Here is a 25,054-nt window from a genome sequence, read left to right on the forward strand (position 1 = left end):
GAGAGGCCACTGCAAGCCTCTTGAGCTAGAGGCACCTTATCAAAAGCCTTGTATCTGGAATTAAGTTGAGGCTTATCTCAGCTTGGTATAGTTTTCTCGCAATCCTATTGTCTTGCCTGAACACTTCAACGTAGTTTTGAATATCCCAACAGTTAGTCCTTCTGGCAGAATAAATTTGGCAGATGTAGCATGGACAAAAAAAGATGCATCTTGGCACCATCACAGAACATACATAGACAAGATCCTGGGAGAGGGGTACACAAAAAGTAAGTGTGCAGCTACCAATGACATTTTGTGAATTCTGACTAGATGCAAGATAGAAGGACACCATGCTACAGTAACAGTATTTTAGCAGAACTCTGAAGTCAGTGAAATTAGGCATCGATCAGAGCTCCAGAGGAACCCTACAGCACAAGATTTGTTTGGCTTCTTCCAACTGGGTTTCATACTAATCAGCTGTAATAGTGCAAAGACATTAAGGAATCAGAACAGGAAGAAGTCATCTCATAGAATGATACAGCACAGAAAGAGGCCATTCGGCCCATCGTGCCTGTGCCAGCTCTTTGGTAGAGCTATCCAATTAATCCTGCTCTTTCCCCATAGCCCTGTAAATGTTTTCCCTTCAAGTATTTATCCAGTTCGAGTGTTGCTATTGAATCCACTTCCACCACCCTTTCAGGCAGTGCATTCCAGATCACAACTCGCTGCGTAAAAAAAGTTTCATGTTGCCTCTGGTTCTTTTGCCATTACCTTAAATCTGTGTCTGGTTACCAACCCTTCCGCCAGTGGAAACAGTTTCTCCTCATTTACTCTTTCAAAACAGTTGATGATTTTGATCACTTTTATTAAATCTCCCCTTAAACTTCCCTGCTCCAAGGAGAACAATTCCAGCTTCTCCACATAACTGAAGTCCCTCATCCCTGGTACCATCCTAACAAATCTCTTCTGCAAAATGGCATAATCTGCAAGAACTCAACATAATGTTCAGTTTATTTCCGACCATGAATACCATTATTCAAGTCAAGGCATTACCAATAGTTGACAGAGAAAAGTTAGACTCGGTAGCTCCTGGGCAATCAGGCTATCATCTGGTGTCATGGCTCATAACATCTCTGCAGTATCCAAGACAGATCCTGGGCACAGTCTAATGAGGTGTATTCAGCAACAGAGTTATCATCAAGCACGCTAGTGGCATGTTGAAGCAATGCTTCAGGTGCTCTAAATCCTAGTCTAATCTTTCTTTGAGATGCTACCCCAGTTGCAGGAGTGTGGAAAGTGACTGGCTGCTGTGTGTTAATAGCAGCCTCTTGGCTTTGAAGTGGTCCTTGCCTCCTGGCAGCTGATACCGGACATGGACCACTTCTGCATCTGTGAAAGCTGCTTGACTTGCATGCTTCCTCGTTACCTATGGAGGCATCGGAGAGGGCTGGTAGAAGGGTCCAGATGTGCCAGCGTCCTGAGAGACAACACCAACATCCAATCTAGCTATGCTGCTGCCTCTGCTTTACCGTGACCACTGAACGGCGTGACTGCAGATTGAATGGTCCCAATGAGATCATGGAAGCCCTTGATATGCCTATCAATTAGTCCAATAAAAGGCGACGAGTTAAGAACGTAACTGAAGGTTTTTATTGGCTAAATAACAGAGCCCACCCTCGTGGGTGATCCGATCCAACAGGGAGGAATACTAGCCAGTCAGCTACCTTTATACCTGGGCAGGTAATGGGCGGAGTCGGAGGTGGTCAGCCCAGGTATAACAGTGCGACAAGAGGCGACCTCGTGTAGTGATGTGACAGTGAGAACAATATACAGTGATAACTATAACAGTGGTTTACCACATTCACCCCTTGTTTAGATTAGAGTCCGGCGGGGTGAAGTGTATTACCAGCTCTGGTATGTCAGTCTGTCCGGAGGCTTCGTTAGCCTCTCCGATCGTCGCAGCGGCGGTGTTACATTATCCGGTGTTAAAGCTGGTGTCTGCGTAGTCGGCAAAGGCTCGTGGGGTTCCGGCATGCCGTCTACCTCGGCTGGACTCGGGGGGTTGGGAGGGGGGGGGTGAGGGTGCGAGGTCTCGTAAGGAGACAGTGTCCTCCCGTCCGTCTGGGTAAGCCACATAGGCGTACTGGGGGTTGGCGTGCAGGAGGTTCACCTTCTCGACCAGGGGGTCCGTTTTATGGGCCCTCACGTGCTTTCGCAGCAAGACGGGTCCCGGAGAGGTCAGCCAGGTTGGTAGGGTGGTTCCCGTAGTCGACTTCCTGGGGAAGACAAACATTCGGGCATGGGGGGTGGTGTTAATGGCAGTGCAAAGTAGTGACCGGATGGAGTGCAGCGCAATCGGGAGGACCTCTTGCCAGCGGGAGATTGGGAGGCCCTTAGACTTTAAGGCTAAGAGGGTGGCCTTCCATACCGTCGCGTTCTCTCTTTCCACCTGGCCGTTCCCTCGGGGGTTGTAGCTGGTGGTCCTGCTTGCTGCAATACCCCTCTCCAATAGGAACTGACGGAGCTCCTCGCTCATGAAGGAGGCGCCCCGGTCACTATGTATATAGTTCGGGAACCCGAACAAGGCGAAGAGTTTGTTCAGGCATTTAATGACCGTGTTACTGGTCATGTCTGGGCAGGGGAAGGCAAAGGGGAAACGGGAGTACTCATCAACGATGTTGAGGAAGTGCACATTACGGTCGGATGACGGTAGGGGCCCCTTGAAGTCGATGCTCAGACGCTCGAAGGGGCGGGTGGCCTTGATCAGGCTTGCTCTGTCCGGCTTATAGAAGTGCGGTTTGCACTCAGCACAGATCTGGCAGTTCCTGGTCATGGTCCTGACCTCCTCGATGGAGTATGGCAGGTTGCGGGCCTTAATGAAATGGTAGAGTCTGGTGACTCCGGGGTGGCAGAGGTCATTGTGGAGGGTCTGAAGTCTATCACTTTGCGCGCTGGCGCATGTAATGCGTGAAAGAGCATCAGGGGGGTCGTTCAGTTTACCGGGCCGGTACAAGATCTCATAATCATAGGTGGAAAGCTCGATTCTCCACCTCAAGATTTTGTCGTTCTTGATCTTGCCCCTCAGCTTGTTATTAAACATGAAGGCAACCGAGCGTTGGTCGGTGAGGAGGGTAAATCGTTTGCCTGCCAAGTAGTGCCTCCAGCGCCGTACTGCCTCCACAATTGCCTGGGCTTCCTTCTCGACCGACGAGTGTCGGGTCTCGGGGCCCTGTAGGGTCCTTGAGAAGAAGGCTACCGGCCTACCCTCCTGGTTAAGGGTAGCGGCTAGGGCGAAGTCGGATGCATCGCTCTCCACTTGGAAGGGGATTGACTCATCCACTGCGTGCATTGTGGCCTTGGCTATGTCTCCCTTAATGAGGGAGAAGGCCGCGCACGCCTCTTCCGTGAGGGGGAAGGATGTGGTTTTCAGGAGGGGTCTGGCTTTGTCCGCATAATTGGGTACCCATTGGGCATAGTAGGCGAAAAGCCCCAGGGTTCTCCTAAGTGCTTTTGGACAGTGGGGGAGGGGTAGCTCCATGAGGGGGCGCATTCTTTCGGGGTCGGGGCCGATGACTCCGTTCTCTACTACACAGCCAAGGATGGCAAGGCGCGCTGTGTTAAACACGCATTTCTCCTTATTGTAGGTGAGGTTCAGCCGTTGGGCCGTACGGAGGAATTTCTCCAGATTCACGTCGTGGTCCTGCCGGTCGCGGCCGCAGATGGTGACGTTATCTAGGTAGGGGAATGTGGCCTGCAGTCCGTTCTGGTCAACCATCTGGTCCATCTCCCTTTGGAAGACCGAGACCCCATTAGTGACACCGAAGGGGACCCTAAGGAAGTGGTATAGGCGCCCATTCGCCTCGAAGGCGGTGTACTGGCGGTCCTCGGGGTGGATAGGGAGTTGGTGGTAGGCCGACTTAAGGTCGATGGTCGAGAATACGCGGTATTGTGCAATCTGATTGACCATGTCAGATATGCGGGGAAGGGGGTATGCGTCCAGCTGGGTGTATCTGTTTATGGTCTGGCTGTAGTCGATGACCAGGCGATTTTTATCGCCGGTCTTAACGACCACGACCTGGGCACGCCAGGGGCTGTTGCTCCCCTCGATGATGCCCTCCTTCAGGAGACGCTGCACCTCAGAGCTAATGAAAGCTCTGTCCCCAGCGCTGTACCGCCTGCTCTTGGTAGCGACGGGTTTGCAGTCGGGGGTGAGGTTAGCGAACAGGGAAGGTGGCGGCACCTTGAGGGTGGATAGGCTGCAGGTGTTACGCGGTGGGCGGTTTAACCTTCGCTGGTTGTCGACTGTGAGTGGGGGGAGGGGTCCACCGTATGCTAGGGTTACACTTTGGAGGTGGGATTGGAAGTCCAGCCCTAGTAGGACGGCAGCGCAGAGCTGGGGGAGGACGAGGAGTTTAAAGTTTTTATACTCTGTACCCTTAACCGACAAGGTCACAGCACAGTAGCCGCTAATGTCCGTGGCGTGGGACCTCGATGCCATCGAGATTCGGTTGCGCGTTGGCAGGACAGGGAGGGAGTAGTGGCTCACCGTGTCTGGGTGGATGAAGCTCTCCGTGCTTCCGCTGTCGAACAGGCAGGTCGTGGCGTGGCCGTTTACTTTGATGTCCATCATCGACTTGGACAGGTGGTGTGGGCGGGCTTGATCCAGAGTGACGGAGGCTAGCGTGTAGGTAAGCGAGTCGTTGTCGTCTGCGGGCGAGGCGGTCGTCGGGTCCGGGGGCCCGGTGGCAGTCGGGCGTGGTGTGTAAAATGGCGTCTCCCACGAGGTAGGACAAAATGGCGGAGAAGATGGCTGCCCCCATAACTCACATGAGGCACTATTGGGGTCGGTTGCCTTGATCAAAGATGGCCGCCCACATGACTCACGTGTGGGGATACTGGCCTCAGTTGCCGTGAAAGAAGATGGCCGCCCCCACAGTTCGCATGAGGCACTGCTGGCCTCTGAAGATCCGCTCCTGCAGGCCTTAGAGAAGTGGCCTTTCTTCCTGCAGGTTGTGCAGGTAGAGTTCCTGGCTGGGCAGCGCGACCTCGGGTGCTTCTCCTGGCCGCAAAAGAAGCAGCCGGCGGCCCGATCGCGGGTGCCCGATGTCGGAGCCGGTACCGGGGGTGGCGGGCCCGGTCGGGTCCGGGACGCCGACGCTGAGGTAGGTCCCGGGGGCTGCGAAGGGTATTGCGGTAGGGGTCGGGCCCCGAGTCCCAGGGTCGCGAGCAGTACCTGGAAAACGCCTCCTGGTCCTGATGGGCCACCTCCAGGGAGAGAGCGAGGGCTTCAGCTTTGTCCAGGTCGAGGTCTTTAGCTTCAAGCAGTCTTTGCCGTGAGTAGTCGGACCGTAGGCCTTTCACAAAGGCATCGCGGATATTATCTTCCGTATTTTCAACAGCCGTCACCGCTTTAAAGTCACAGTTCCTGCCGAGTGCTCTTAGCGCCCGTAAAAATTCAGCTACAGACTCTCCTGGCTGTTGCGGGCGGGATCTTAGGAGGTGCCTGGTGTACATGTAATTTACCGGGCTGCGGTACTGCTGTTTCAGTAGGTTGATAGCGGCCTCGTACGTAGTCGTGTCCTGTATGAGTGCGTATACTCTCGGGCTCGCTTGGGCGTTCAGAAGTCTTAGTTTGGATCTCTGCGGGGCGCCGGATTCTTCCAGGTAGGATTCGAAGCAGTCCAGCCAGTGTTTGAAGTTGAGGGCTGCGTTTGGTGCCTGTGGGTTTAGATCCAGGTATGGTGGTTTCAAGGCTTGCAGCCAAGCCGGCTGGTGTGGCCCGTTGTCTGGAGGCTGCTGTTGCTGTGCTGCTGGGTGAGCTCCTTGCTGTTGCTGTTCATTATCAGACATCTTTAAAATTTAGCCAATAAAATTGATATGCCTATCAATTAGTCCAATAAAAGGCGACGAGTTAAGAACGTAACTGAAGGTTTTTATTGGCTAAATAACAGAGCCCACCCTCGTGGGTGATCCGATCCAACAGGGAGGAATACTAGCCAGTCAGCTACCTTTATACCTGGGCAGGTAATGGGCGGAGTCGGAGGTGGTCAGCCCAGGTATAACAGTGCGACAAGAGGCGACCTCGTGTAGTGATGTGACAGTGAGAACAGTGAGAACAATATACAGTGATAACTATAACAGTGGTTTACCACAGCCCTCTCAGTTATCTAGAAATTGTAACCAATTCTGTTGAGGCCAGAAGCAATAGCCTATTCCAGTCTGGCACTACAGGCTTCTTTAGCCAATCTGAGCATCTTATTGTCCTTACGCTTCTGGCATGGGTGGCATGACTGCAGATGTCCCTGCAGCGGCCACATCTGCACGGTGCACTGCATGTTGTGCAATCTTCCTACAATGCTGTACACATGCATTCCTCCAACCAGTCATCTGCAGCACATTTGGCAAGGCCTCCAATTCCCACACATATCTTGGATACTCAAAGCAACCTTCTTTTAAAAAACAGGATCCATGAGATCCAGATCTTTAGTCTCAGTTCCCGAGATGCAACACAAGCTGCCCACCTGGACAGCACGTGCTGCCCCCTCCTGTGGCACTATCAGCTTGTCATTATCATTCTCACCCAGTGCACTCTCCCCTAGCTCACCATCTCCCAGGATGGATGTATCCCTCCTAGTGCTTGGGAGGGAGGGAAAGAGAGAGAGCGAGAGTGTGATGGTATGTGGTGTGAAATGGCGGCGTAGTCAGATGTCTTGCAGGCTACCTTACTTTCATCTGGCTCATCTAGAAGAAAAAGAAAACAGATGACTATAGTGTTCTGCTAAAGAGCCTTCTCATTCTGGTTTTAGTAGTGCTTTCTAGCACTCTATGAATTAGAAAATAGGTTGAGAAGGAAGAGCTTGCAGGTGCTCTCCTACTTTCCTACCTCCAGCATACTCAATAGCCTCCCTTCCAAAGATTGAGGGCATCTTCCAGATAGTCTTAACACACTAAAGTTTGGAGTTCAGTCATATGTCATTGATCTCTCATGGTTGCTGTGGTCTGTCTTTTCTGGCAAGGAGAGTAAAAGAAATGAGAAGTTGTAATTGTCGAGATGACGCAGTAAGACTGGAGACTCGGGATGCACCCCGCAGTAGGTGTGACGACATCGATATGCAATAGTTAGGTGCATTAGATGGGAGGAGTCTTTTGGGCTGAATGCTTGTAAGGACATGAGTGAAGAAACACTTCCAGGTGAAGGACTGGAGTGTAAAAGGCAGCCCTCCGTCTCATGGACATTCACAGTAACGTTGGAAGGTTTAAGGCGGTGTGAGGCAGAGATAATTCCAAGTGCCATGCAACTTTGTAGTGTTAAAGGTCAGAGGAGAGATTTTCCAACCTTTGCTGCCCTAATAAGGTCACTGAATCTTTCTTGCACTCTTCCATATGCACAATGGTGTGGAGGAGGCATTAATCCTGGTTGTAATCTCCTTCCATTCCTCGGGATGCTCCCCCGGAGACCTCTGGTGCTCACTGCCAAAGAGGGGTCATCTCCCTCTGTCTCACTAAGAATTTCTACTCCCTCGTCAGATAACCAGGCCACTCTTTGGCTTATTCCACTCCTTCCAGAAATATTTTCACCAGAAATATGCTTCGTGTCCAACTTTCAACAATCTCAATGCTTGTCCCACGAACTGCTAAACTTTAAGTTCTGCAGCAACACACCATTTCTCTCTCTTCAATGGGCAAAACCCCAAGATGCTTGGCAATTGCCTCTCATATTACAATTAGGCTGATTGTAGAATTTCCCACTGGGCCAGCGCCTCAATTTACGCACTGCCCGTCGGGCTTACAGCCGATTGAAAAATCTACATTCCAACGTCTTGGCACAGAACACAATTAACTGCCTTTACTTGCTTGAGGGAAATAGCTAGAATTGTAACAGGCAGAGTGACCATCTCAGACTATTTTTCCTCAAACAACTGAACGAAAAGTCTCGAGGGACAAGTGACCCTCTGATTTAAAAAAATCTTACCTTAAATGGAGTATAAAGAGCAAAGCCAAAACTAGCGACAACTACAGAATTTTATTACTGTAACTCAATGCGAACATTGGACCAAAATGGTTTCTAAACAGGTTTTTCTAAGACCACACTATCTCAAATCCAATCCTCTCCTCAAAAAATAAGCGCGATTTTCTATGAATATATCCTTGCATGGTCAAAACAAAGTTAATCAAAGTGGTTACATAAATATTTAAAATAAGTTAAAAAAACAACTTAATATTGTTACTCTAAGAAAATGCAGTCCAAAAAATTCAGTTTTCTGAGGAAATGGGACCTTCTCATGCAAAGTGAGCTAGAGGGCATCTTAAACGCATGTAACTGCGTTGTGCAAAAATGTTTTTGATAACTCAGTAGAATAAGCTCTTTATAGTATTGAGTACCTGTATTAGATATCTTCATAGGTAATGATCACGTATAATACCTCAAACCGTGAATCAAAAGAGGAAACAGCTTAAATTTACCTATGTGGACTGAGGTAGCGGCTCCAGTCCACTTTATAAACTATGCAGATCAGCCAGAAAGATCTGATACAATCAGGTCAATTCCACATGTGTAAACAATTCTGAACCTGCCCTAATATAATTTTGCAGTTTGTAACAACGAGGGCTTGTCCATTCAGTGTGAACCAAGAAACCACCTTTGTTGCAAGAATGTTTTGCCGGCCCTTAAGAGGACTAAAGGTCTTTCCAGTTGCTGCAAATGAATTTTTGTTACCAAATACACACTTGATTATCACAGGATATACAGTAGGGCCTTGCAAGTCAGATTCCAGGAGTCCAGAATCAGTGTTGTTAAATCCAGTTTTGTAAATCTGGTTTTACCTAGGCCTGTGACCTGGCTCCTTGAATCTGACTTTAAACCAATATAAAAGTAACTATGATAACAGATTACAAAACATGAGGAATACATCTGTTTCTAACAGAAACAGCCTTGACACATGGGATCCTTATTACACAACTCAAGCCCTGGCATTGCTGAGCCCTAGTATACTACTGGGCCCCACTAAAACTTCATGGGGTAGAAATTGGTGTGTGGTGCACCCATTTTTCAGGCACAAAAGTATACCAATTTAGTAGTGTCTGTGCCCAATCTGTACAGGCGTTGGTCCCGCTGCCAAATTCGTGGGGCCCATATTTTAAGCATCCCGGGCAGACACTTAAAACAGGCACAAGGCGCCTTGAATATGTAAATTCGGAGACCAACACTTGTTAAAAGGACCCCCTTCACAAATTGGTCACTTCATGAACGGGACTGGCATTGGGCCTTCCCCATTCAGGATTCTTCAGCGGCCTCTGCGGCCACCAACCAAAGCTAAGTTTTTGAATGTTTTTTCCTTTCAAAACAGGAGTGCTCCACCGACTCCACAGGAGACACAATCAGCACCCTGTAGCCTACTTCAAAACTCCCTCCGGGGCTCACCACAATGCCACTGCCACCGAGGTAGGCGCCCCGAAATTGGTTTCCCTCCTGGGGTGAGCTGCCTATGGAGGCACAACCAGCGCCAGCAGCTCGCCAATTTCCATCGATCCGAAAGAAAATGGATCTAGACTAATTTCTACCCCCATTGTCAAAATAATACTGCAGTCCTCAAATAGTTACAAGTGTCTACTACCTACTGATTTTTAGGACTGGCACTAGCTAGACACGAAGCAGGTACCACTATCTTGTTCATTGAATTGTTATAAACCCTCACACACCACCTTAATCTCAAAACATTTCACAACAGACATACAAAAAAGTAGTCTCACCAGATTTATGCTTGACCACCAGAGCACCACCATTGGTACCGAATAATCTCTCCAGCTAGGTGGGCTGGTCTTTTTCAAGCAGGAAAAAAACAAGATGGTGAAAAATCACATGCAAGGAAACGATGTTGAATCAGTGTGATGGAAAACATTCAATCGAAATGTGAATCAAGATGGTTTCACAGGTAAACTTAGTTGCAGTAGCTGCAAATGAAACTAGTGGGTAATGACTGCAGACTTCACATTTTCAATGTCCAACATGCATTCTTTAAAGCACAGTATCTAGCTGTACAGTTTATTTTATATTCACTGATTTTGCACATTATCTACAATGATTATTGAAAAATAGTTGTTTACTAGTTCCGACACTAACACAATGTATAGCAGAAATCTTAGAGGCAATTAGAAGTATTAGTAGATTCTATCAAAACAGAAATGAAACTCTGGTTTGCTTACAGACATGCTGGCAAATGCAACTTGTTCTACATCACTTGGGCAATTGTGTCAACTGTACATTTCCGCTAAAAGGTCTGCGTGATAGAGCAATGTATTGTGGCAAATTTGCATGATGCAGGTTCATGCATATAACACGTATGAGGCGGCAGCAAGTGGAGCAAGGCAAAAATCACAGAATTAAGTTGGGTCTGGTCATCAGCTACCATTATAGGCAAAGGTCTGGCAATTAAGCTTGCACTTTGCTGTCAAGGGAGGGTGTACTTTAGTGGGACTCTACAGATGGGGAAAAGGGAGAAAAAAATCTTACAATAGACATTTTTGCTTTTCATCTTCAGAGTTAAAAGTTGATCAAAGGCGTTTCTTTAATTTTAACTCTAACAACTGCTATATGAGCTGGACCTATTAATGCATTGCATCTGCAATCAAAGGCTGTTAAATAAACCAGTCATATTTCTGTTAAAAGTTCAATGATTGGCTATCTGTTGTCTCCACTGATGAATGCAACAACTGGTATGGCACTAAGTTATTTGATCCTTCTTCAGTGTCCAGTTAGCTGGTCTTGGTCAGGTGGTGGTGGTGGAGGTGCTTCAACTGGTCTCAGTACCCTGGAGGTTAGGGAGGAGGATTAAAAATTAAACTATGGGTCTTTCTCCTGATTACTATCCATTGACCTCTGTTGAGATGCGTGCATACATGGAAACTGGGTGAAGATAGGATTGTGCTTGACTGCGACATCCGGACTAGTCTGCTGATACTGTTTAATAGGCAGTTGTGCAAGATGCCAAATCGCTGGCAATTTCAGGACAGGCGGGAGGAAGTGATGATTGAGCAAGAAGTGTCAAATATTATTGTAATTGAGAATCAAATAAACTAGCAGATTTCCTGCAGCAATAGCAAAATACTGCAGATTTCCTGCAGCATTGCTCATAGCGAGTCAAAAATATACTGTTATATATAGTCGGGTTGCTACCAACAAAGTGTGATCGGAGGAAGTGCGTGACATAAGAATTTTAATACATAGATGAATAGAAGTTCATTGGGGAAATTGTACAGTCAGCAAAACTGTTAGTATGTACAGTGCTCCTAAAAATCAAGTAACAGTAGACGATGCATTTTTGAAAGTCATTAAATATGCATTAATTTACTAGTCTTCAATCCCAAAATTGTAAACACAAATGAAGGTTACTTATTTTTATGCAATAAAATGTGTTTTGCAGTGGTGGAGAATTGTTTTCAATTGCACGTAAGGATGTGGCATTGGGTCCTGATAAGGCTTAATCTTCATTTTGCAGGTAAGGGAAGATGGTGGGTTCAAAGTAAGGCTTAAGCTTCAGATTTAAACCAGCATCATCCAAAGTATTTCCCCCCCCCACCCCATCAGGCGTCTTGCAGAAACGCTTTTTTTTTTTTTCCTTTGCAAGTTAAATAGAGATCACCACCAGGAATTTCTTTGGGTGTTCTCCCAATCGACAGCTCTAACTTCTGTGGAAACCCTATTTATGCGCCTTTTCTGAAGTTTCTGCCGAACTCCTGGCAGTCGATTGGGAGAAACGCCCGAGGGAGTTCCCAGTGTATATGTCAGCGACTCATCAGATACAAGGCAGCCCACAAGATACAAACACATTTTCAAGCCAAATTCACCGATCTGTCAGAATGATAAAACACCAGCATTACTTGCAATTTGGCACACTATCCTCGAAAAAAAGTGTCAGATTTCACATTCATTACGTGTACATCTAAAATCACTCTCAAAGTTACCTGACATCTGATTTATCTTGAGTTTGACAGATACAGTGAAGCATGGTTGAAAAGGTGCATGTGCATCTGTCTCGTAAATTTATTTTTGTTTGTAGTATTTCATCAGCACTGGCTGTTTAAGTATTTTCCAATTGGAATACGAAAGAGGTCATTTTGAAACCTGTGCAAAGATAATGAAAATAAAATGGCTACAAAAACAAGCTACCAAACTAATGGAGTACAATACCACTCAATATTTTAAACAGACATGAGGTAGTTCTGTTGTATTGGAGAAAGGTGAAAGTATTATAAATGCTACTCTAAAATACGCAGTTTCACTTTATAACATTAAATAAGAGAAAGTCCTCTCAGAAAATAAAAAGAGATCATTCCATCAGAGGAGCATGTACCTAAAATACTAGGTACAGGAACCTGGTAACTGATCTCAGGCTCAATCTTGACCCAGTGGTGTGCAAGGATCCTTGGTAGATGTGGTAATAGGCACTCGCAGAGTGTGTAATTGCAGGAATCACCCCAGTATTTGGGAAAGTCGGTAGTGTGTTAACGATTATGGACACAAGTCGTTCTCAGATGCTGAGGTAGTACTGATACTAGAGGCAATGAAATGATGAGCAGCAACTTCCTCGCCTGCGAGCGAGGGCTGGCATCTAACAGGGAGAGTATCTGCATTTTTCAGGCATGATGACTCAGAGTTTCTGTTTTTTAAAGTGAAACCATTAACTGAGCTTTGCCAACCCTCACTGCTCTGAAAGCCATTGGTGAGCCCATGGGATTCGACTGTCTTCATTTCGCTACTTTTAGTTTTAGAATGTAACGATGAGTTGTCTTGTGGCTCAGGGACATCCCTGTGCTTTTCTGCATCGATGCAATTCATCACTTCATTTGCAACAGGAGACAAAGAATTCTGGCAAATCTCAAGAGACTGACTCTCTTTAGCAGGCAAAGCAAGAGTACACTTGCTCTGAAGATCATCTTCATTCCAGTCTTCAGCTGACACAACAGCAGTGCACTCATTCTCAAGGTTTTTCTCACTCTTCCAGTTTTCAGCAGATAACACAGGAATATACTCACTGTGAAGATCTTCCATGGATAAAGCAGAGGTGGACTTACTCTGAAGATCTTCCTTACTTTGCCAATCCTGGTCCTCACAAGTGGAGTTTCTTTCTGATGCTGATAATTCAGAATGAACAATAACTTCAGCTTCAATACGATTCAAACCTGAAGGAAGGTTTTCCTTCCTTGTTGCACCCTGTTCGGGAATTAAAAAAAAAAATCACTTTACTATTTGGCTTCTTCCAATCCCTACGTGAAAGATTCAGATTCTAATTCAGTTAACATCACGGCTTATAATTGGGTAAGTGATTTGGCACAGCATGACATGACAACCTGCAACAAATTCCTTGAATTTCTATACTTACTGCATTTTAGTATCATTGCTGCTAACGTACCACAAGCAATGAAAACGCCAATTCTGTGCAACAATAATTCACTTTCCCTACTTATATGACCAATAAGCTAAATTGAGTTTGACTTCATAGGAACATCGGAATTGCTAGACGAAGAAAGACGACGGTCCATTTAGTTCACCTTCTGTTGACTAATTATAGCAATCAATTCCGATCAGTTAGTCTACAACAGTTCCAGGAAAACCCCAGTGGTGGAAAGTTTTGGGAACCACAGGTCCAAATTCACCTGTTCTTCCCAAGCATGCTTTCCTTGTCCCTTCATCAAAAAGCCTAAATATCTAATTATTGAGTGAACATTACGTAACTGGGAGTTTGCCAGAGAAACCGGAAGCCAAATCTCCTTTGAAAATGTAAGATAAACTTTAAAATATTGTTGCAAATGTGAAGAACCCAAGTCTATTCATTGGTGACAAAACGTATACAGCCTTCATCTTACAGCTTCTGTGGTTTATAAATTTTCAGTGCGACATGCAATTAAGTGCATCTCAAAGTATTGATGCTGAACCAAGAAAAAGGACCATCTGGTATGTCTTTTTCATTCTTCAAATGATATACAACTTTTGTACACCAGAAAGATACAGGCTATTCCTCTTAAAGTTGCTTAATTCAAATTATTTGATAATTCACATTTCTTGAAGCACTAATTTCCATGGTGTTTTGTTTTATTCAAATGACTGGATAATTCAAAAAAAGTGCAAAAAGAACTTTGAATTATTAGTAGATTGTACAGCTAGCTTGATCTGTTTTGGGGAAGCTACGTGCTGATCACATGCATGAAAATGCCATGATCTTACCGATTGGCAATCCCATATATCTTCTGCTCTCCTTTTGTATAAAGCCCTATAGCACCTGCACCATCACATTTTGACCCGATACTGAAATGAGAACTAACTACTTAACAACTCTCAACAAGCCTGCCCCCAAAATATGCACCTCTGCAAAGCCTGCAGGGATGGATGGGTAAGATCATGACATGTGGAGAAAAATGAAGATGACTATAACCGGTAGGCAATGTCATTTTTATTCATTCCACATCTTCCAGACACTGTAGGCGTATATACCAAGTTGTGCAAATTTAAGAGAGATTCCACATTAGTAGCTAACACCAGGAGTCTGGACCAACTGTTTTTTTTGTTTGTTCATGGGATCTGGGCGTCGCTGGCAAGGCCAGCATTTATTCCGCATCCCTAATTGCCCTTGAGAAGGTGGTGGTGAGCCGCCTTCTTGAACCGCTGCAGTCCATGTGGTGAAGGTACTCCCACAGTGCTGTTAGGGAGGGAGTGCCAGGATTTTGGTCCAGCAACGATGAAGGAACGGCCAATATACTTCCAAGTCAGGATGGTGTGTGACTTGGAGGAGAACTTGGAGGTGGTGGTGTTCCCATGCACCTGCTGTCCTTGTCCTTCTAGGTGGAAGAGGTCACGGGTTTGGGAGGTGCTGCCAAAGGGGCCTTGGCGAGTTGCTGCAGTGCATCTTGTAGATGGTACACACTGCAGCCACGGTACGCCGGTGGTGGAGGGAGTGAATGTTTAAGGTGGTGGTTGAGGTGCCAATCAAACGGGCTGCTTTGTCCTGGATGGCGTCAAGCTTCTTGAGTGTTGTTGGAGCTGCACTCATCCAGGCAAGTGGAGAGTATTCCATCACACTCCTTACTTGTGCTTTGTAGATGGTGGAAAGGCTTTGGGGAGTCAGGTGGTGAGACACTCGCTGCAGAATACCCAGCCTCTGACCTGCTCTTGTTGCCACAGTATTCATGTGGCTGGTCCAGTTAAGTTTCTGGTCATTGGTGACCGCAGAATGTTGATGGTGGGGGATTTGGCGACGGTAATGCCGTTGAATGTCAAGGGGTGGTGGTTAGACCCTCGCTTGTTGGAGATAGTCATTGCCTGGCACTTGTGGGGCGCAAATATTACCTGCCACTTATCAACCCAAGCCTGCATGTCGTCCAGGTCTTGTTGCATGCGGGCATGTACTGCTTCATTATCTGAAGAGTTGCAAATGGCACTGAAAACTGCAGTCATCAGCGAATATCCCTATTTTTGACCTTATGTTGGAGGGAAGGTCACTGATGAAGCAGCTGAACTGTGTTGTGCCACAGTTAGAACTAGCCTGGAATCTTTAGTAAATGCACAAAGACTGGCATGCTATCAAATGAGATGCCCAGGAAGTAGCTGTGAAATTGGTATAATGTCCCCTAAACTGCTTCTGGGATTCTCTGCAAGATGGCAGTAGTGTAGAATGTCATCAACTACCTATTTTGATTAAACATCATAGGAAGCGACTAACTGTTGAGACTTTCTAAATTGGACTGTGTGAGAGACACAATAACTTTGGGTCCTGTGAGTATCTAAATAGTGGGAATGATGTTCTCATTTTTATTTGTGATGGGTAAATCAAAAAGGAACAGCAACAATTTTTCGATCGAAATGAAAATGGCTAATGATCTTGGGTAAATACCCAAGCGCGTCCTCGGGACAGCTCGGTCAGAATGTTAAACCAAGTATGCCTAATTTCCCCATAGAGCTTACAGTTCATTAACTCCAAGCCAAAATTAACAGTAGTGCATTTTTGTACACAAGAAACCCAATCCAATATTATAGAAATGAACACATTTTGCTTAGAATTTACAGCCTTTGACAGATGTTGACGCAACCATGCTGATGCACTATGTAGGTACATTTTGATACAGGCAATGTATTGCTTGGATCAATGCCAAGAGGCATACCGTGATGACCACAGCCCAGCTAAGTGTAAAAGTTCAAGTGTATGCTAATATGCATTTTCTTTCGCTGGCTTCATTTGCTCCCTATATGGTGTTCTAAGGGGCACATTACTGGTTGTTGGTGTTACTTTACAACCTAAAGAGCATAGCTTTTCTTGCTTTTGTATGCTCGTCTCATAAATGACAACCAAGCATGGTATTTTCTGGAGGTTCTCTGCTGTATGTTGACCAGTATCGACACCTTGGGCTTCCAGGATCCTAAAAAAAAACAACCTGGACAGGCCAATTTAAATAACAATAACTTCACCAGAAGAGCAGCAGAAATCCTGGAGAAACAACATAAAAGCGGATATTCCGCCAAAGTTATAGCGGACGATTAGGAGAACCCCCGCAGAAATTCAATCGCAGAACGTTTAACTTCATGCTCCTGTTATATTCAACGTTTATTGCAGGATTCTCTGCTATCAATGGATACAAGTGCAGTGGAACACTATGTAACCCACTTTATTTTTTCGGGTTAAAAAAAATTCAAACCATCATGGCTTCTTAAACAACCAAAGGTAGGTCTACTAATTAACTTAAGTACAGTAATTTTTCTTCCAATAATAGCACACTCCATATACCATGGAAGAAAACAATGGGGATGACTGGGTCATATTTTTGGTTAAATGAAGAAAGCACTCCAAGCTTGAATTGTACGCAGTTTGAAAAACAAAATTATGGGTGCAGTGCAAGAAAAAAAAGTAGATTTTGAAGACACGGATTTCAGGGCTGGGGTGGCATACTCAAAGCACAGGATCAAAATATATGGAGTATTGTCACAACCTTGGATCCTATGATAAGGACATGGCTAAATTTGCCTTTCTAACTAAGAAAATTAGAAAGACACCTGTTTTCTGCAATCATAACCTACGTAACCTATCTTTCCCTTTCCAGTTTCTACAAGAGATCCTCATTTTTAATTCTTTTGATTTAAAAGCTATCTGCATGAGATTCAGTTGTGAGCCAGCTGAGGCCTTTTCCACTACAATAGAAGCACCTTCCATTGGTTAAAAAAAATTGATGCATTTTTGTCCAACACAAACAGGGTGTGTATATAAATATATACAGAAACTGAAATCATCTAGAATACTTCAATCATAGTTCAAGATAAAAAGGGATCTAATTAGAATTATAGAAATTTACAGCACAGGAGGAGGCCATTCGGCCCATCGTATCTGCGCCGGTCAAAAAAGAGCTGTCCAGCCTAATCCCACTTTCCAGCTCTTGGTCCGTAGCCTTGCAGGTTACAGCACTTAATGTGCATATCCAAGTACTTTTTAAATGGATGAGGGTTTCTGCCTCTACCACCTTTCAGGCAGTGAGTTCCAGACCCCCACCACCCTCTGGGTGAAAACATTTCTCAACTCCCCTCTAATCCTTCTACCAATTACTTCAAATCTATGCCCCCTGGTTATTGACCTCTCTGCTCAGGGAAATAGGTGATTCCTATTCACTATATCTAGGCTCCTCAATTTTATTGACCGCAATTAAGTCTCCCCTCAGCCTCCTCTGTTCCAAAGAAAACAACCCCAGCCTAGCTAATCTTTCCTCATAGATAACATATTTGAACACTGGAAATAATTTTAAATTATTTTCTACAGGTGACATTTCTTTGGTCACAGCAGCACAGGAACCATGGGACTACGGAGGGAGGGAGGAGGAGGAGGAGATGAATAATATGTTCGTCTAGTGCATTTCCATTTATTCAACAGGTCTGACTTTTGGCCAAAATGAGGTATGTGTTCAACTATCACATCCTCAAGCCTGCTCTATTTCCCACCCTGAAATGGTTTCTACATTTTTACTATGACCACCTCTTGATTTCAAATTACTAGTTGAAATTAACTTCTCTGAAGAAAACTGAGTTAGGAATAATCAATTACATACCATAATACTGTCAAAAACAAAGTTTCCATGTAGATCATCTTCACTGGTACCAGGGTTAAGCCTCGGGGCTTCATTCATCTTGCAGGCTGAATCTGGTAGAATTGCACTGCTATAGCAAATTGCATCGTTTGCCCACTTGTGATGAACAGAGCCATTCCAGGCAGGCTTTTTGGAGGGCAGAGTAGAAGGGAAGAGAAGGAAAAAAAAACATCACTCACCAAAAGTGAAACAATAAAGGAGAAATTCGGGAAAGATTCTCAAATATTGCATCTCTAGCAACTTTAAAAAAATAAAAAATAAAAAAAAATTTTTAATTCGTTTTTATGGGACGTGGGTATCGCTGGCAAGGCCAGCATTTATTGTCCCTCCCTAATTGCCCTGGAGAAGGTGGTGGTGAGCTGCCTTCTTGAACCGCTGCAGTCCGTGTGGTGAAGGTACTCCCACAGTGCTGTTAGGGAGGGAGTTCCAGGATTTTGACCCAGCGACGATGAAGGATCAGCGATATATTTCTAAGTCAGGATGATGTGACTTGGAGGTGGTGGTGTTCCCATGCTCCTGCTGCCCTTGTCCTGCTAGGTGGAAGAGGTCGCGGGTTTGGGAGGTGCTGCCGAAGGCGCCTTGGCGAGTTACTGCAGTGCATCTTGTAGATGGTACACACTGCAACCATGTTGCACCGGTGGTGGAAGGAGTGGATGTTTAAGGTGGTGGATGGGGTGCCAATCAAGTGGGCTGTTTTGTCCTGGATGGTGTCAAGCTTCTTGAGTGTTGTTGGAGCTGCACTCATCCAGGCAAGGGGAGAATATTCCAGCACACTCCTGTAAATTCCTCATGCTAAAGTTAAGTTAAAAATTTACCCGGTGACATTTTAGCTTTTCTTACATCGCCGTTTCCCTCGACAAGGACTTTTAAATTTGCTTCTTACCAAAAAAAAAACTCTTCATTTTTATCAGAGGAAAAGTATCCAAAAATTTTTAAATACACAGTTCAGTAGTGGGGATTATATCTAGGGTTGCCTGAAACTGAGTACCTACAAATGTGAAATCCTGAGAAGTATCAGTCAAAATTTTCCATAGGTACTAAAAAAAAAAAAAAAAATTCTCCAAAAAGCTGAGTGTGCTTATTAAGTGCTGATCTTGCAGACTGTTAACTGGATAGGGCAGTTGTACAACTGCTTAAGTTTCAGAAGTCTGCCACCACAAGCAAGAATATGACAGAGGATAATATCTCCTCCTTTGGCTCAGTGTCCATTTCTGCCTTATGCCTCTGTGAAGCATATTGGAGCATTTTTCTATGTTAAAGGCACTATATAAATGCAAGTTGTTGTTTAGATAGTTTGGGTATTAATCGAAGTTTGAAAGCAAGTGCCTTGGTAGACTTTTGCTCGGGCATCGAACTGGAGGAATTTTGGGTATTTTTGATCACATACAAATAGATGTCTTAATGTCCACTTAGCGAATCAGTTCCCTGAATACATTGCTTGATTAATGTGTGGCACAATGCTTTTTGACCTACTCCATCTTGTTTGTTCAAAAGGTGCAGTTCTAGTTCCTAGGGAGACTGGATGGGAACCAGATGGCCCAAGAAATAAAATCTCTTCTGTTCTTAGGCTGCTGGTAGGTATGCTGGCTATGTTGCTGGAGATACTTCTCACTGGGAAGGGCTTTCATTGAGCAGCTGGAAGATCTGGTGGATGATTATACAGGAAACTTTCTGGTATCGGCACGGACGGGACCGAGGTGGTGCCGGTTCAGCAACAATTCCGAATAACTGAACACTATAGTGAAAGATACGGACCTTAGAGCTCCGTATGAAGCAACAAACCCTGTTGTTTCTTCAGAAGAACGTCCACAAGTTGCAAGTGTCTCTGTAACTTGGCAACAGCTGCAGCCAAACCCTTGCCTTCCTCAATTTGTTGCTGTGCAAGTAATAAAAGTTATAAAAGTTAGCTGAAACCGACTCCTGAATTTTGCCGGTTAACCGACATTTCCGGTTATTTGGGGGCCGGTTAATCGAAAGTTTCCTGTATTAAAAAATCTCATTCTGTGTAACAGCTGTGGTGGAGCCATTTCTTCTGAAATAATTATTCACAAGACAAAGCTTCTGAGTTTAGGAATCCTGACTCATTCTAAAAGGTCACCCAGGTGGATAGTTTCTATGGCTCAGAGATTAATTTGCAGGATGGTCCTTCTCTGTTCCAAAGCTCCAAGTGGCTCCCCAGAGTTCCCTTGCAAAATGAAGAGTGCATCCACTGCCGGGTTAATGGTGCAGGAGTCCCATTGGAAAGTCTCATTTTACTTATTATCTGGTGGGAGTAGGCTCAGCATAAAATAAAGAGGGGCTGCTGAGTTAACAGACCCAGGTTGTGGAGCGAGTGTCCCAACTTGAGTGACGTGTGTCTTGTCGTACCGCATTTAGAATGGTTTCAAGGTTTTGTTTCAGTTTCTTTCAAGCGCGTTGCAACTGAACATCCACCTGCTCATTGAAGTGGGTCTTACCAGTGAAGGGAATCTCCAGCAAGTTGGCCTGTGCCTCAACAGGTAGACCAGAAATATGCAGTGCATGAACTAACAGCAAGAACTTGAAGCACATGGGGTAGGGGCTCATATTATGCTTGGAGCAAAGTTACAAATTGAGATGCATGAAGAAAAATAACCTGTAGCATTTTCATTATGTCACCCTTGAAGCTTAAGGGTGGCATACCTATGGGCATAAAACAACTTGTAAAAGAAAACATTTGTATTAGAAGAGAAATACAGGACAATTTTATCACCAGAGTGCTGATGGATTAGCAGTAGAAAAAGAATAACCCTTTAATACCTTATGGAAAGGGAGGATTACATCAGCAATATTATGGTGTCAAAAGTATCTTAAAAAGTGTTATTCTTTTGACTCTCCATGTTAGTTTTGTGAGCTAATTCCATGTTATATGGGAGATAGGTGAAACAAAGAAAAATGAAAATAATTAATTCCTCAGCAATGTCCTCCCTCCTCTAGTGGCAGCTGTGTCTCAGTAGGTAGCACTCTTGCCTCGGAGTCAGAAGGTTGTGGGCACAAGTCCCATTCCAGGGACTCGAGCACAAAAATCTAGGCTGACAGTCTAGTGGAGTACTGAGGGAATGCTGCACTGTCAGAGGTGCCGTCTTTCAGATGAGACATTAAACTGAGGCCCCATCGGCTCTCGCAGGTGGACGTAAAAGATCCTATGGCATTATTTCGAAGAACAACAGGGGAGTTATCCCCGGTGTCCTGGCCAATATTTATTCCTCAATCAACATAACAGAAACAGATTATCTGGTCATCATCACACACTGCTGTTCATGGGAGCTTGCTGTGTGCAAATTGGCTGCCGCATTCCCTACATTACAACAGTGACTACACTCCAAAAGTATTTCATTGGCTGTAAAGCGCTTTGAGATGTCCAGTGGATGTGAAAGGCGTTATATAAATGCAAGTCTTTCTTCTTTTTCTGGTGGAAAACAGACACACACCAAGTGCAATTTTGTGGGAGTGCCAATACATCAGCTGACCCCCTAACCTCCAATACCATATACTTTCATATCCCACTGTATTCAGAAGATGATTTAAAAAGACAGAAAATACCTTTAATTTTATCTGAATGTCATCATCTGGAAGACTGGTATCTGTAAAGATTTGTACCTCAGTGAGTTCAGTTATCTCGGTAAGTGGCAGGGACAGATCTTCAGCCGGAGTAGACATTAGTGTTTCAAGCTCATGTGCATGGGGAAGGGAAATATTGAGAGTTGAGGAAGCTTTCCTTGCCCTGCGGTAGTGAGCATGTTCAGTTGTCAGGTGGGAATCGGGGCCTGAGGAACCTTCTCTGAAAATGAAATGATATGCAACATTACTTTTTATATCTATTTATACCATTTTACTTCAGCATCAACTAAAAACAAATTGCTGGAAGATTACTTATTAATCTTCATGTTCAAAACTGTCCTTTCTTCTCTGTTTGGACTTTGGTTACAACAAAATAGAACCCATGAAAAAGATGTTTTACATTTAAATTTTATACATACTAACAGGATGGCACACCATGACCAGGCTCTTGCATGCTGTGCCATAGTAGTAAACTCAGGTTAGTTGAGAAATCCAGGAATGAGTCCTAGGGAGGAAAAAACCTAAGAGGGTGGAAAACAGAGACTCATCCCAGGCAGCTCGTGACATTTTCTCATGCTTGCTCTTGCATTAGCATAGGAAGAAACTAGAGAACATGTTGTCCATCTCCACACTTCTCAACCATTAACACCACACAAGCTGGACAAACCAGGAGGGGTATGGTGAAAAAAAAAATATTCAGGAGAATCTTTAGGAGCACACTTCATAGAAAAGGAAATGAAATTCTAACCAATCTTTGAAAATTTCTCTCAGATTAAGTTGTGCAGTGTGTTACAACAATGGTCTTTCAGCTCTGGAACCGGAGTCAGACTAGGGGATTAAAATTCTCTGGCATCTCAGGGTCCCACGTGAAATGTGTCTCAACAGGCCCAGTGGCAGACAGACTTCCACTAGTGTTATGCTGTCACTCAGTGCTGAATGGGTGCAGCTCCACAGCATATGACTATTCACAATTAAAATGGTGCTTTCATTCAGAGTCCACAAGAATGAGACGTGCAGTGGGCTTGCTATTCTGTGACTGGGCTCAAGTCATAACGACGTGGTGTGGAGGGGGGCGGAGAGATCCTTTCCTCCACTATTTGTAGCAAAATCATAAACTTGCTCTTTATACTTGCGTTTATGATCTGCTATAGAGAACAAAAGGAAACCTTCAATAATGGAAGAGTAATGTCAGTTACATTATACCTGACCTGGGTGCTTGATACTGATCTACAAGCAAATCATAGGAAACTGTTCATTTACATGCCCCAGTACTGACATTATACATCTTGATGAGCATGTACATTTACTTAAAAATAAAAATTAGAAAAAAATCTGTAAACTTAAATATTTAAGCACAAAAACAATTAATATTTTTCAATTGATCTGCACAATAACAACATTATAATTGTGGGGGCATCAGTCAGTTGCACAGATTTCCCATCATTAAATGAAGCCTGTACAATAATCTTCCAAATTAATTATCTGATACACGCCAACACAATACAAACCTGTCAATGGAATTACTAACTGATGCACGCTAACACAGCCTGAACACCTTACTGCAGATTTAATTATCCAAAATGAGTAACAGTACGAATAGATTAGGTTGGACTAAGCTCTTTACCTCCGCTTATTGTTGCAGAAGCTGGCACAGATGCAGAAGAGAATGCAAAGCAGTCCGAGACAGACACCCACAATGATGCCAGTCACAGAATGTACATCAAGAAGATCGTGCAGCCCTGATAGCAAAAAAAAAGTCAGTAGCCTGTCACTTCTGTAATGTGCATCAGTGATTATAAAATTCAATGTGTACATCATCACCCCAGCAATGTAATTAGCACACACCTGACTCTCAGGCTCCAGAGTTTTAAAGCATACGTAACTCCATTTAATTCCATGAAAGGAGCTTTGTTAGAAGGTTTAATATTCGCTCACATTTCATTGCAGTTTAATATAAACACTTCACCACTTTAGGTAGCAGATTAATGACCTCCATATTCAATTTGATGAATGGTGCATCGTTCTGCATCATCAGGGCAGGTCAGCTTAACACACAAATAGTGAAATGAGCCCTGAGAAGCCATTCTGCAACGTTTCAGCAGGCAAAGGGTAGCGTGAGCATTATTAATATTCATCAGCCTAGTTCTCATTCCGCTACAACATAGCCTGACATTTCTTATAAGGATATTTCATTTATAACAACATTTGTTAAAAGGGTATAATGGTCTGAGATTTCCTTATCCTGCTCCATGAGGGTTGGGGCCGGACTTCCACGCACTGCCCCGACCTAGTCTTAATCTGACATTTTTCTGGATCAGGGGTCATTATGCATGTGGGACAACTCCTGGTGGCATCTCGGCTAGCCTACTACTGCAAGAATGGAAAATGCCGCTGGTGCTGCAGTGAGACTGCTGGTGCAGCGCTAAAAGAGCGAAGAGGCCACTTAAAGGGGCAGAAGAGCAGTGAAGACTAGATCCATTTTTTTTCCCCCAACTGACGGTCTCAGCTGAGACTGGAGCCATCAAGAGGTGCGAAACTGGGGTGAAATGGACTTCAGGACCTTCCTACCGCTACCCCAAGGAATAACGCCAGTTTTCTCCTGGGAGCGATGGCAAGAGGGGTGGATCAGGCTGACCACTTGGTTAACATACTGGAAGGTGACGGATGCCCATGAAATACACCCCAGCAAGGAATCAACAGCTTTGGGAGAATAGGGGAAGGGAGAACATTAGTAAGAAAAAGCATTGAAACATGTTTTTTTTTAAATTTTGGGATTGATCATGGTGAATCAGAGAACTCTGGTTGATGTATTGAAGGGTAATTTATGAGCTGCTTTTTCCACCTGTACAGTCATGGGAATTCACCACTTCAACAAATAAAAATACTGTATGGTATGATGCAGCAGAGAAACTGCACTGCATCTCAAATGGGTCCACCTGATTTGACTTTTTCCTTGGTTTACAAGCACAGTATACTTGATATTGTACATAATTGTGGTTTGACAGAGTATGTTTAATATTCTACAATTGTGGCTTGGTTGTATTTAATGTTGATTTTTTGGCTTAATAAGGTAAATAATATTGTACATATATTACCACTGCATTTACCATTCTAGTTCGGTGTTCTTTCAATGCATAGCCAATAATAGCTGACAAAGTTTACCTAATATTCGTTTAGCTAGGGTTTGCACATCTTTTGCCGTGGAGTATGGTCCTGTTCCTACAACGGTCTTTGCACCCATCTTGAAGAAGTAGCGAGTGTCACTCTCTAATCCCTGCACATCAGTGCTGAAGATGTGCCCTAAATATAACAAAAATGACGACTGAAGACACTTTCATCATAAACTGTTACCAACATCCTAACCCCAATCGATATCTTG

At 44.5% G+C, this 25,054-nt stretch overlaps 1 protein-coding gene across 1 annotated transcript in view; it reads right to left on the reverse strand.

Moving 5' to 3' along the window:
• Window positions 1-11,178: 11,178 nt before the first annotated feature.
• igdcc4 (immunoglobulin superfamily, DCC subclass, member 4) overlaps window positions 11,179-25,054 on the reverse strand; it is a 131,640-nt gene continuing 117,764 nt past the window's right edge. Inside the window, exons 16-20 of the mRNA XM_085968588.1 lie at window positions 24,838-24,975; window positions 23,300-23,414; window positions 21,658-21,895; window positions 18,058-18,222; window positions 11,179-13,189 (exon numbers count right to left, since the gene is read on the reverse strand). Coding sequence (XP_085824714.1) covers window positions 12,488-13,189; window positions 18,058-18,222; window positions 21,658-21,895; window positions 23,300-23,414; window positions 24,838-24,975 — 1,358 coding nt within the window. The 3' untranslated portion in view covers window positions 11,179-12,487. The remainder of the gene's footprint in view (window positions 13,190-18,057; window positions 18,223-21,657; window positions 21,896-23,299; window positions 23,415-24,837; window positions 24,976-25,054) is intronic.

The sequence above is a fragment of the Somniosus microcephalus genome, chromosome 27, assembly GCF_052327205.1.
Source record: "Somniosus microcephalus isolate GS21.2 chromosome 27, FLI_Smic_1.0, whole genome shotgun sequence".
Taxonomy (NCBI): Eukaryota; Metazoa; Chordata; class Chondrichthyes; order Squaliformes; family Somniosidae; genus Somniosus; species Somniosus microcephalus.